The sequence below is a fragment of the Corvus brachyrhynchos genome, unplaced genomic scaffold (assembly GCF_000691975.1).
Source record: "Corvus brachyrhynchos isolate BGI_N302 unplaced genomic scaffold, ASM69197v1 scaffold5, whole genome shotgun sequence".
Taxonomy (NCBI): Eukaryota; Metazoa; Chordata; class Aves; order Passeriformes; family Corvidae; genus Corvus; species Corvus brachyrhynchos.
Window position 1 is genome coordinate 279,988 of NW_008238321.1, and position 12,266 is coordinate 292,253.

General features: G+C 39.8%; 1 protein-coding gene across 14 annotated transcripts in view; it reads left to right on the top strand.

The window, feature by feature from the left end:
* Positions 1–12,266, top strand: part of RBFOX1 (RNA binding protein, fox-1 homolog 1) — a 1,116,883-nt gene that overhangs the window by 248,246 nt on the left and 856,371 nt on the right. For all 14 annotated transcript variants that reach the window (XM_017733908.1, XM_017733905.1, XM_017733909.1 and 11 more), the window contains exon 3: positions 4,404–4,436. In XM_017733908.1, the coding sequence (XP_017589397.1) occupies positions 4,404–4,436 (33 nt within the window). The remainder of the gene's footprint in view (positions 1–4,403; positions 4,437–12,266) is intronic.

Sequence of the window (12,266 nt, forward strand, 5' to 3'; positions counted from 1 at the left end):
AGCAGTGGAGGTGTTCGTCTCCAGGATTATCTGTCTGTCAGATATTTTGTGTCTAAAAAGAAATAAAATTAATTCTATCTTGTCATTAAAGCTCCAATCCCATTAATACTATTTCTAGGTTTATATCTTTTCTTCATGCTTAAAATCCTCTTTGCCTATTATTCCAAACAAATTTCCAAAGTCCAAAGATGGTTTTCTTTAGCTTATTTTGAGTGTTTATTTGCAGCATAGTTTTTTTTCTAGTCCTGGCCTCATTTTTTTCAAAGCCCTTTTCTCATTCCATAGGAACCCAGGAAGGGGGAAAGATATTAAAGGTAAAAACTGGTGGGTTCTTTTTTTTTTTTTAAGGATTCAGATTGATGTGAGAAGGTGAAAAAAATTAAGAAAATATTTTTTTTAGAAAAATAAGTGACAGAAAAAGGGCTTCACACGTGGATGAGATGGGATAGTTCAGTGAAATGGTCACTCACCTTCAGGGACATGGTAGATGAGAATCCTGGCTCAAAACATGTACCTTTCAATTTTTTCCTTTTTTTTCTTGTCTTTGAACTTTTACACAGGGAATTTCATGTACTTTTAATACAAAATTGACATTAAATTAGCTTTCCAGTTTCAAGTTTGAGGAGCTTTCTTTGTTCAAGAAAGTTTCCTTTATTTCCTTCTGGTAAGGTGTTGGCTTGAGATATGTAACAAATAGCAGCTCTTTGCTTTTTGGCTTAGAACAGCAAATATTGTCCTGTGTTCGTTCTGGAGAGAGGAACTACAGATGCATGCACCTCAAGATAAGACCTTTCTAAATGCTAAAAGCAGTAAACATAGTTTAAAAGACTTTTTTTGCAGTGTTATTACCATGTCTATGTTTTTGTCAGTATTCACAGGATTCCTCCTGTAAAATGGGAAGTTCTGCATTGAGTGCAACTTCCAGGAATAGCAAAAAAGCCATTTTTAAAGATGTTTTCTGTCAGTCACATCTAGCTTGTAGCACAAGAAGAATAAATTGCATCTTCCTTGAGAAAGTGACATAAACCCATGGTTTTGTTATGTCACAGAGGGATTATGGTGAGAGACAAGGATGCCTCAGCTTAGCCTTAATTCCTCTTGGTGAAATTGCTGTTTTAACTAGAGCATAAAATGTCATGGGGGAGCAGCAGGAGCCAGTAAATGAACATCATCCCTCCCACAACTCGTGGGGCAGAACAGTAGGTTACTGCAGTAGGGGGATCTGCAAAGGGAAACGAGATGACCTAATTAGGACAGCACCTTGTTTGTACCCCAGTTCTCCTCTCTTCTCCTCCCTTGGCTTGTCCCACTCCCACCTTCTGGAACAACTAGCTTATCATGGAGACATCACTCCAGGAACTTCCTCACCCAGGATTGCCTGGGATGGGGGTGAATAAATTGGTTTTGTGTCTCGGGTGGCTTGGCTGCAGATCTTAGTGCTGCTTAAGGGGCTTGAGAGCTGGCAGTGCCTTCTCAGAGGATTTAATTGAGTGATCACACGGTGACACACAGACACTTCCTCAAAAGCCTCAGCAAAGAATGCCTTGGAACAGCAATTCTCTGTCATACCTGTTATACTGCTCCCATGTCTTCATTCACTGCCTTCTCAAACATGACAGGAGATACAGCTGCTGGTCTAGAAATTACAAGTTTCAGGAACAGGGGGGTAGGAGTGAGGGAGAGGAAGAAATCAGTCATACAAATAGAATGATAATTCACTGCGTTGAGACGCATTAACTTAAATAAAAATAACTGTTAAAACTTTTAGATAATTGTCAGGTCTTCACAGACTGACAATAGTCAGATCATTAATTTCATTAGTGTTATTTGACCCATGATATTAAATTACTGTGTTTTACTGTTTTTTAATTAAACATTAGCTTGGGGAATGTCATTATTTTAAGTAGGAGCACTCCATCTTTGTCTCCATTGGTACAGTGGTGAGTATACTATTAAAGATCCTAATCCCTCTGGTGGGAGGATCATTTTGCAGAGTTCCCAGAAATAACTCAGGGTGTGTTCATGTCCCTGTGTCCAGCCTGGATGCAGATGTTCTCTCAGCTGTGTAGCTCGGGCTGCTGAAGTATCTCACCAGAATAACTCTGGTGTGACAGCCTGGCACCCTGACCTGCTGTACCAGGGGCAGCTGGTGCTGCACTGCTCAGCATAAAGCTCCTCTCAGTAGTGTCACTCTATTGAGTTATTTGTCATTTCATTTGATAATTTTTCATTAGTATGCTTGGCCTAAGAATGTGCTAATGGAATTGGATAAAAATGTAAAGCTGGGAAGAATTACTAACATAGAGGAGCCAGGTGTGTTATCCAGGAAGAGATGGATGGGCTTTCAGATTGAAATAAAAGTGAATTAATGTTAGTAATAGCAAGTAAAAGGTCATGCTTCTAGGAACTAACTGGAATTCAACTGCTGAGCAGGGATTTATCAGACAATAACTTGGAGAAGAAAGATAGGGGCATAATATGTCCAGTGGTCCAGCTGGCCACTGGGTGACTATAAAGCACCAGGAAGGTACAAAAATATAAAAGAGAAATACAGTCTCTGGACATGTAAGGTGAATTATTAAAACAGAAGAGTAATTGCCTTGCAAGGCATTAGTGAGTCCTGGCTGGAACAGTCACATTGTTCAGTTCTAGTCACATTTCTTGCATAGCTGATCGAGAGAGAAGATAGGCACCTTTGACAGAGGGCTTAGAGCAGGATTTATGGCAGCTTCAGGAAGATCCACTCCAAATTCTGGTGGTTTAAGACAGATTTTTGGTATATCCTCTAAGATACGTGCTTTTAGTCATTTGCCTCCAAGAAATATGTAATTAAATTGATATAAGTGGACTGTAACTCTACTGAGTCTATTAGTAGAAAGACCTTGTGAGGGGACACTAGCAGAGTGACCTAAGGGAATGCCAGCAGGGAATGGATGGGATGGCTTTATGTATGGTTCATTTTGGAAAGGCAAAACAACTGCTAACACTAAAAAATATTGATGAAGAGGAATAACAGAAAAAAAAGGAGGTGATAGGCTGTTTGTAAATAAATAGAATTTAAATAAGTTCAGTTCTGCTTGTGTGAGAGAAATTCTTGAACAGCTTCCAAAATCCCATTAGTGACAAAAATACACATTTCAAATAGGGCTGAACCTGGGTTTGAATCAGGTTAAATTAAATAACTGTTTGTGACTGCAGGTACCGTGTTGTGATGTGACAGGAGTTCATTTCCATTCCTAAATTCCTTTGGAATAAGGTTTTGACGAATCCACAGATGCCTTCCATTGAACAGCAGCTCTGCACACAAATTGTCTCTTTTGCTCTGCAGGCTGAGCTCTGTTCAATAAACACTGTGCTCTCCTCCCCCATCCCTCAGACAGGGTCATGGCTGGGCACTCCTTCTCCTGCTCCTTGGAGCTGGGGAGAATTGGTGGTGTCCTTTAGAAGTGATGATGAACACCAAGATAAAGGAAGATCTATTCTCCTGGAGACAGAATTATAGCTAAGTGTCAGTCTGGAATTTGTGAGGAGATTATTAAGGGCTTTTCAACCTAGTAAAGTGGTAACAATATTGTGACAAAGTTCTAACAAAGACTTTTGTTTTACAAAGACAGTTTAACAGCCTTCAGAGTCCAATAAAAGCTTACTAACTTCATGTCTGCTGTTTGACCTATAACAATGTATACGTGTCTTAAAATGTTTAAGTTGCTTTAATATAAATGATGAATTGATCTCTCTTGCCAGAAGTGGATTTTGTGCAGTTTTTCATAGCAGTTGACTTTGTATCTCCCTAGTGTTAGACACTGACCTTAACTGAGCTCGCAGTAACCCTTGAGTAGCAGAGAACTCATTGATGTTTGTGCTCAGTGCAGCTTTGGTTGCTGAAAGTCAGCACTGGAGCTCCCAGGTGGCCAAACCCTGGATGCCTGTTCCCAGCAGACTGACCCTGGAGAGAAGGGTCTGGCAAAACTTCCTTTGTCACACTCCACATGGAGCGTGGTCTTCAAACCTTGTTGCTTCTACCCCTGTGGAACTGAACTCTTTTCAGAGTGTATCCTGGGAATTGTTGGTGTTGGAATAGTTTATCGTTGCATTGCTCATCATCTCTACTTAGAAACAAATTAAAAATTAGTAAAAATAGAAACATATTTTTCCAGTTCTCTTTCGGTATATTTCCTTGATTTTTACCCAATATTCCCGAATTTTACTGTAGTCTTAATATATCCCTGGTTCTGCCTCCTGATGTGCATGAGGGGTGAATAGTCTCAGTGTGAAAGACAGTTCTCTTCAGTTCTGCTCCCTGAAGCCATAATAACCAATTGATGTCAGTTACCTCAAAAGCCAATTAATCCCAGTCCTGTTTTGTAGGATCAATACTAATGCATTTTTCCTGTAATTTTCAGGTTTTGACATCGCTGGATGCCAGCAAAGCTGAGGTAGGAAATTCTATCTTATACTGGTAGAATGTTAAGTAGCTGTCTATGCTTCTGATAGAGGGCCCAGCTTGCTTACAGTTTTTGGGGTGAAAGTTTAAGTTACTTCAGGATGGCATTTGTGCTGCTTCTAGTGCTTCATGAGCCAATCTTTGGAAATCTGGTCATGGTATAACAATATTTAAGCTCATAAAGTCCTTCTAGGAAAGTTTTGCCATTGTGCAGGTATTTCTGAAGATTTCCATGGCATCAGAACCGCTCCGTTCAGAGGTTTTTCAGTGCATGTTTTATTTCCCACCCCCAGAAGGTGCAAGCTGACCTTTCCCTGTGCACTGCCATTTTTCTCCTTAGCTCCTCAGCCAAGCAGGTTTGTATCTGCTGCTGCAGAGGCAGTTCTGGGGGCTGGCACCTGTTCTGTCCATGTCCATACCCAGTTTGCCTCATTCTTGTACCATATGCCATGAGCTGCTTGAGGAGACTGGGACATGAAAGAACAGATGAGTTTTGTGATGAGCTGAGTTCTCATTGAATTGTGGAGTACCACTGGCAGTGTTGCACATTGCCTACCTTGGGTGCTTGACATTGCTTCAGGTGAGCTTGGTCCTTTAGGACTCACATTTATTTTGTCAGTTTTTCTCTTGATGTTTGAGTAGCTCTGAATGGTCTGAAGGTGTTCTTAGAGGTGAAATGATTCAGATTATTGGAGTATGTTTTGAATAACTGATTGCTAAAGCAAAAGTGGCAGTCCTTTGTGAGCACAAACGTGTTCACCTGCATTTGCATCTTCTGAACGTTGCTGCTGAAGAAGTCACTGCACTTTTAATAACTGGCAGATATTTTAATGTGGTGCACAGGTCCTGACTCATTTATTTGTAATGTCAATTGGAAGCTCAGAATGTTCCTCTGTGAAACCCTTCTCGGACTCACAGTAGGGAATTTGTGATGTGCTCCAAAGCTAATGTTTAACTGTGACAAAATGTGTAGGTGACTGTAACTGCTGGAGTCAGATAAATTTTTAATACGAACCTTTGGTAAATTAAATTGCATTATTAAAGAGAATAGATAAACTGTGCTAGTTACTTTAAAGAACAAGAACACAAGTTCACTTGCATACTGCAAAAGAATGAGATCATTCATTTTTATTTAGATTAAGACTGTAATATCACTGTTCAATTTAGCTGGTCTGATTCAATTGCATACTTGGCTTGTCTCAGGGAGTTTCAGGAGTAGGATTTGTATCTGTTTTTTCACTGTTGCACCGTTCAAATGTTTGGTGCTGTTATATCAAGAGCCCAGTGACAGTCGTTTTCAGTTTCTTGTTTTGTAATGGGATTTTGGGGGCTGAGATTTGTCATTGTGCGGGTACTGCTATTGACTCTGACGCCTTCTACAGTCTGTTTTCTTATTTATTTGTAAAATGGTCTCATGTACTTTTTTCTCTTGTGTGTGTAAAATTCTAGGAATATTGCAAGTTTCTGAGTCGGTCAGTGGAGTTGCTTTGTTTGTTAGTACTCTATTAATTTGAAAACCTTAACACACGTGGCTGTTCTTTAAGAGCTTACCAGCTGAACTTTGTGCCCCAGCCTGTGGACCTGCTGACTTTGTAGGCACGGATCTGTGTGTGAGAGGTTATGGTTGGGTGCTGTTTCTCCCATTCATGGAAGTACTCAGAATGATTGCCAAAGTTCCCAATACAGGGCAAATCCTAACTGAAGATAAAGGTTAATGAAATATTTTCCCAAACCAGGGCATTAATGTTGTTTGGAAATAATCGGACTGAATTCAGTGGAGTAACTCATATAAAATAGCAAATAAAAATACAATAGGCATGCAGAACTGGTTGACGAATTTTCAGCTTGAGGGAAAAGACTCCTTTGACATAATGGAAAACTTCCCAAAATATCTTCCTGAAACCTATACAAGCACAGCACTACAGTTCTGGTGTATTTTTGAGGCCTTACATAACTTTGGGGATTGCAAGACATACAGGACATTGCCTCAGTTTTGACAACAGTGGCTCTGTGTTTTGCCTGACTTGATTTGATTTTATTTTGCTTTACCTTTGGGTCTTCATGAACAGTTCTGAGAAAGATACAACCCCAAATCCCCTTGTTCTGGCCAACCTTTGTGTCATGTCTTGTCCCATCAGAGCTCCTCCATTGTTTGCTGCTGCAGTGCTTGTGTGGAAGATCTCTGGCCTGCTTTTGGATAAAAAACCCACTTATATTTGTTTTCTAATATCTTTTATTAGAACCTCTACTTGGTTGCTCTTGAACTGTTGATCCAAGTAGTCTTGAAATTTGTTTATTCGTCTTTCTCTGTTCTTAGGTGACACTGCTGTGTTCCCTTACTAAATTTTGTATGAAGTCTGGATGAAAACTTAGCATGTTTGCACTGCTATTGAATGTTTTAGGACGATACAAACCAGCTGGGTTTTTTCTAAGTGTTGGTTGCCACATAGCACTATAGAGACAAGAACATCTACAGGAAGCTGTCAAGTGATCCCAGGACCTTCCTTCCATCTTTTAACCCAAAGGGCCAGCAAATAGTGACAGAGTCAAAGCTGTAGGCAGCAAAGCCTTCCAAAAATAATTGCCAAATCTGCCCACAGCGTGTCTTTTAGGGTCATAGTCATGTAAATATGCAAGTTAGAGGCATCTTAAAAAGGAATAACTTATGCATAGGTAGTCAAACACAAAGATTTTTATCACAGCTTACCCTGGTTTCTTGTTCAAACCCACAGCAGACTCTGTTGATGCCATTGCAACACAGGCCTGAGATGATCTCAGATACAGCTAGATACTGTAGCAATTGCCATAACACACACAATAAAATAAGTTTTCATGTCATTTGCTGGAACAACAGTTTGAGGAACGCCTTTTTTTCAGTTCTGCTAACTTTATCTATTACAGGTATATGGCATCTAGTCCTTTTATTGTTTTTTGTATGCACATTTTTCCCCATGAAAAGATGGCTCATTCAGGAAGTTATTTGACTTTCCAGAGTGTTCTTCTTTCTAATTAGCAGTGAGTATAAATGATCTTTATGTTAGGAAAAGCATAATTTCTTTTCCTCTTTCTGAAACAAATGGTGTTACCAAAATAGAACACAGAAAGCTTGTTGTGATTCCTCTTTTCCTCTGCAATATTTGAATAAATGATGCAGTGAAGTTCAAGGCCTTCTTGTGAGAAGTGAGAGGTCATGCCTGATTGACATACAAGTTCAGCATAACTCTGTGTTAGCTCTCTGCCTGCTTTTATGAGAGGAATGTCAAGGCAGCCTATTTTTTACTCTCAAGGAAAAAAAGGGTGCCAATATGTCTCAATAAAATGGAATCAAAATCAGCTCATAGCCGAAGGAGGTTATTACAGCAGAGTTTACAGGGAACCCAAGGATAGTAAAGAGAAGATGGCTCTAATGATAACAAAAGTGTGACTCATTTGTACAATGATCCATCAGGGCCTCGATTATCAGGAAATATCACCTTTAAGCCCCCCACTTCCCTGACATGGAAGGAACAGGTCAGGCCTGGGGAGCAGTGTTGTTCAGCAAAGGCCAGCACATTTATTCCCTTCATCCACCCTTTGCTGCTCCCTTTGCGGGGTGGAGAGAGGAGAAGAATCCTCGGACAGGACAGACAATTTTCACTGGTTTTTTTTTTATTTGTAAAATGTTTATGAAAAATCATGTCTGCTTGCAGGAAATATGTTTGCATGAGCGATGGGAGCGATGCATATGCAAGCTGTCCATAGCAGATATGGTCTGAAAGGCACTGTGGAGGGTGATGGGAAGGGTTTGTGCTGGCTGATATTATTGTCTGCTTGCCTTGCACTGATCCTGGGGGCCCCAGGTGCAATCCCAGCCTGCCAGGCTGTGCACAGGCGTGTGTTGCACGCTCTGCCCAGTGTCTGACGCGCTCTGGAGGTGATACAGAACGTGGCTCGAGAGAAGTGAAGGAAGCCTTGTGGTGAGGCAGCAGCAGAGCTGGGGGGCTCAGTGCCAGCAGGACCATACCTGCTTCTCTTTCCCGCTTCTAATGCCAAGGTGAACGAATTCATTTTGGAAAAGGAGTCATAAAATTTGTGTGTAAACAGATAGCAGAGCTTGCTCAGAAAATATGCCTCTACCGATGTTCCACTGTGACTGGTTTGCAGCGTGCTCTGCTCCTGGTACACTTATAATTCTTTCTGCTAGCATATGAGGAATTTTTAAATCCTGTTGGCTGTCTGATTGATTTCTATGGGAAGACTATGATATCAATGGAAACTTTATCTGGGGAAAGATGAATGCTTGGTTGGATGCCGTCAGGGCAAATTGCAGGTGCTGTATTAAAACCCCACAGCAGATAAAAACATGTCATTCAGTCTTCCTCCACTCCCTGCCCTACTTTACTCTCCCAAGCACACTTAACAGGCAAGAAGCTCGTGTGCCATCACTGCAGGGGATGTGCGTGCTCAGGACAGGAGACATTTCCATTTCTATTTTTGGGTTGTTTTTCAGGATGAGTGAGTGGATTACAGCTTCTCCCTGTTCTGATGCATCAATACTTTGCATCAGCCACAGCGTTTGATTGAAACTCTGCATTGTTAATCTTATCCAGCTCTATATTCCCTCTTCCCTACAGGTGGAATGGGGCATGGAGTGATCAATCATGATGACTAATAAAGAATTTGCTATTTATATATTTTTTAATGTTCCTATCTTTAATGTATTTACAGCAAGAAAATATTTACATTTTAAGAAAACTACCTATCTATAGGAGTATAGCATAAAGCTTTCCTTATAGTCATAATCTCGATTATTTTAAGGGGGTTTAAAATCTTTGTAGGTTGTAGTAGGACTTTAGTATTTATCAAGAGGATAATTATTGCAGTAAGATTGTAATTTTTGCTTGATCTGTTGAAATCACTTTAGATTTGGCTAAATCAAGCTGTCACAAATTGTGTATAAATAAGTACCAGTATTTTTTCTTAAAAATATAATTATGGCAATAATGCCATAATTCTGTAAAATGTAACTAAAAATATTTATAATTTCAAGTGTAAAATCAAGAATTATTAATTAAAATTATTTTTAATTTTCAAGCTTTTAGAGCTGAACAGTTGTAACTGTGCAGAAGTTGGGATTTTGATGTCGTGCCTTAAGTAATTTCCACTAAAAAGTTTTTTTCAATCATGTAAGCTGAGTAAGGGTCTGAACTCCCAGTGGAAGGTGTTTCTGGGTAACTCAGTGTCACATATAAATCCTGCTGAGCACCTACTGTGTCTCCAGATACCCAATAAACCCTTGATTGTCAGTGATGGGAGCTCCCAGCTGTAGCAATTATCCTGACAAGTTAATATGGACATTCCAAATGTGTCAGGAAGGAAATTCATGGCAGTGTGTGCCTGCTGGGTGACCCTTGGATGTGACTGAACCTATCAAATACCCGCCTTCATCAGGATTTGATGGATTCCCCTCCAACTTTTTATTACCAAAGGCAGAATTCTGACTTCCTTTTATAGTGTTGAGGTTTAACCACATTAGCTACATATATATGTATAAAGACTGTACAAAATGGATGGAGAAGAATTATACAAAGTTTTCATCCATTTTTAACTTGAGCATGAATTTCTAGGATTGTGCTCCTTCTGTCTGAAATCCTGTGCAGTAATTTTAAGCCGTGCAGTGTGAGACACAGTCTTGCTGTAGCTGCTACTGTAAAACCTAATTTGCTGCATAAAATATGAGAGCTATAGTGAAATATGAGCCTGGAGAGCAACTCTTTTGATCTTGAGTAGTCAAAAGGTTGGCATGTATAATGGTATGAAAATAAATGATGTCAAAACTGTAGGATATAATTTATGGTTTGGGGACTACTTTACTCATGGAAGCAGAAGCTTCCACCACTGAAAAGCAAGTAGCTCAACAAAAGATAATGAATGGAAATTACAAACTTTCATAAACCCCCAGATAGATTGAATCGTGCAATACATCAGTTTAGGCACAACCAGTTGTCTAGTTTACTGATTACATATTATTAAATACAGCATTTATAAAACATATATGATTGGAACTAGAGCCTTCATTTTGTATTCCTTCAAGTCAGTAATAGGCTTTAATTGTCATGCAGTTTGGCAAGGACTTGGACACATAAATTACGTTTACTCAGGTAGAGTGACAAAAGCTTGGGTCTTGTAGGCTCTTAAAGAGGTGCTTTTTCAGCTGTCCCAGCACAGTCTGAAGAGTCCCCAGGTGTGTCATGGTGCTCTGAGGGGAGGGATTACAAAACAAGGCCAGAATATTTGTTGACTGAAGTCTTTATGGCTATGATACCACACAGGTTCTTCTGTGTGGCTCTGGTAGCTGAGCCTCTGTTGCCTACACGGGCTTCAGAGTTCGATTTATTTTAATATACCTATGAAAAATGGTCCATGGACTAATTCAGTTACCTCAATATGCTTCGTTCAAAGTTGCACAACCTTCCCCAGTAAAGTCTTTATTTCAGCAGTCTTTTAACTGGCTTTGGGGTTTTGTTTGCTCTCAGCAAACAGTCTTTTAACTGGCTTTGGGGTTTTGTTTGCTTGGTTTTGTTTTTGATGGGGATTGGGTTTTTTTTATTATTTCTGGCTGGGTGGTTTTTTTTTTTTTGCTTGTTTGTTTGTTTTGGTTTTGGTTTTTTTTGATGGGGGTTGTTGCTTTTTTATTTCTGGCTGGGTTTTTTTTTTTGCTTGTTTGTTTGTTTTGGTTTTGTTTTTTTGTTTTTTTGTTAGGTTGGTTTTTTTGAGCCCCTGTCTTTCTTTTGAGGTCTGCTTTGTGAAGTTTGCATAGGCTTCTCTTTTGTCCTTCTCTCACCCAAATGCTGCCCAGTCCCTTTAGTCAGGGCTCCAAGGCTGTTTATGGGACAGGGTGGGACCCACAGCTGGCATCGCTTTGGAAGTCACTGCACTTTGGAGAATGAGCTCCTGCAGGGAAAATGTTGTACCCAGACCTCCACAGCTCTGATGTGGCTGTTTGGGTTCATATTGACCACTGAGCCTGAAACTGGAATTTTCCCCCAAGGATCTAAAAATTGCATTGCCAACAGCAACCCCCCTGTGCTACCCAAACCTATTGGGACCGGACTCCTAAGAGGCTTCTGAAGGAAGTTAGATTTAATAATGACAGCTGTGCAGCATCCTGCATGCCTTTTCTGCATGTGTATATATAGACACACCCATTTTTATGGACATGTGTCTCCAGAATGTGTTCCAGTAAAGCACATCAGTAATTTGATGGCAACGGATGTGAATATAAGCTCCTCTCACTAAAGGGTTGGTATTGACTTGAAAATGCACTTTGCTTATTGATTCTGTTTCTTACTTTCCTTCCATGTCCTCTTGCTGAATGCTGTAAGTTTTCACTGCCTATAGGAGAATTTGGACGTGTTTTGATGAAGGTTTTAAAGATGCTGCATTAATCACACTTTTCTCAGTGCTCACTTGTGGATTTCAAGAGTATCACACTGTCACAGCTCTAGATGTGCCATATTGATCTTGATGATTAAATCAGCCAAAGGAAACTTGATTTCTGAGGGAAAACTTAATATTCTCAAAGACCAAATGTCTCCTAAATATTTATACGTTACAAAAGTGGATCAAATACCTTTGTTCTCTGATTGTTACAGTGAACAGCAACACTTAGTTCAGATTCTCTTTATAATGATGTGATGTAGTAATATATAAATTCCTGTTTAAGTGTTTTCAATCATGTGAGTACACAGAGGTAACTTTTTTCTTCTATCTTGGCAAGGCAGGAAGATAAATAGGTGAAAACGTGTATGTGTTTAAGCGATAAAGTTGGTTTAATGGCTCT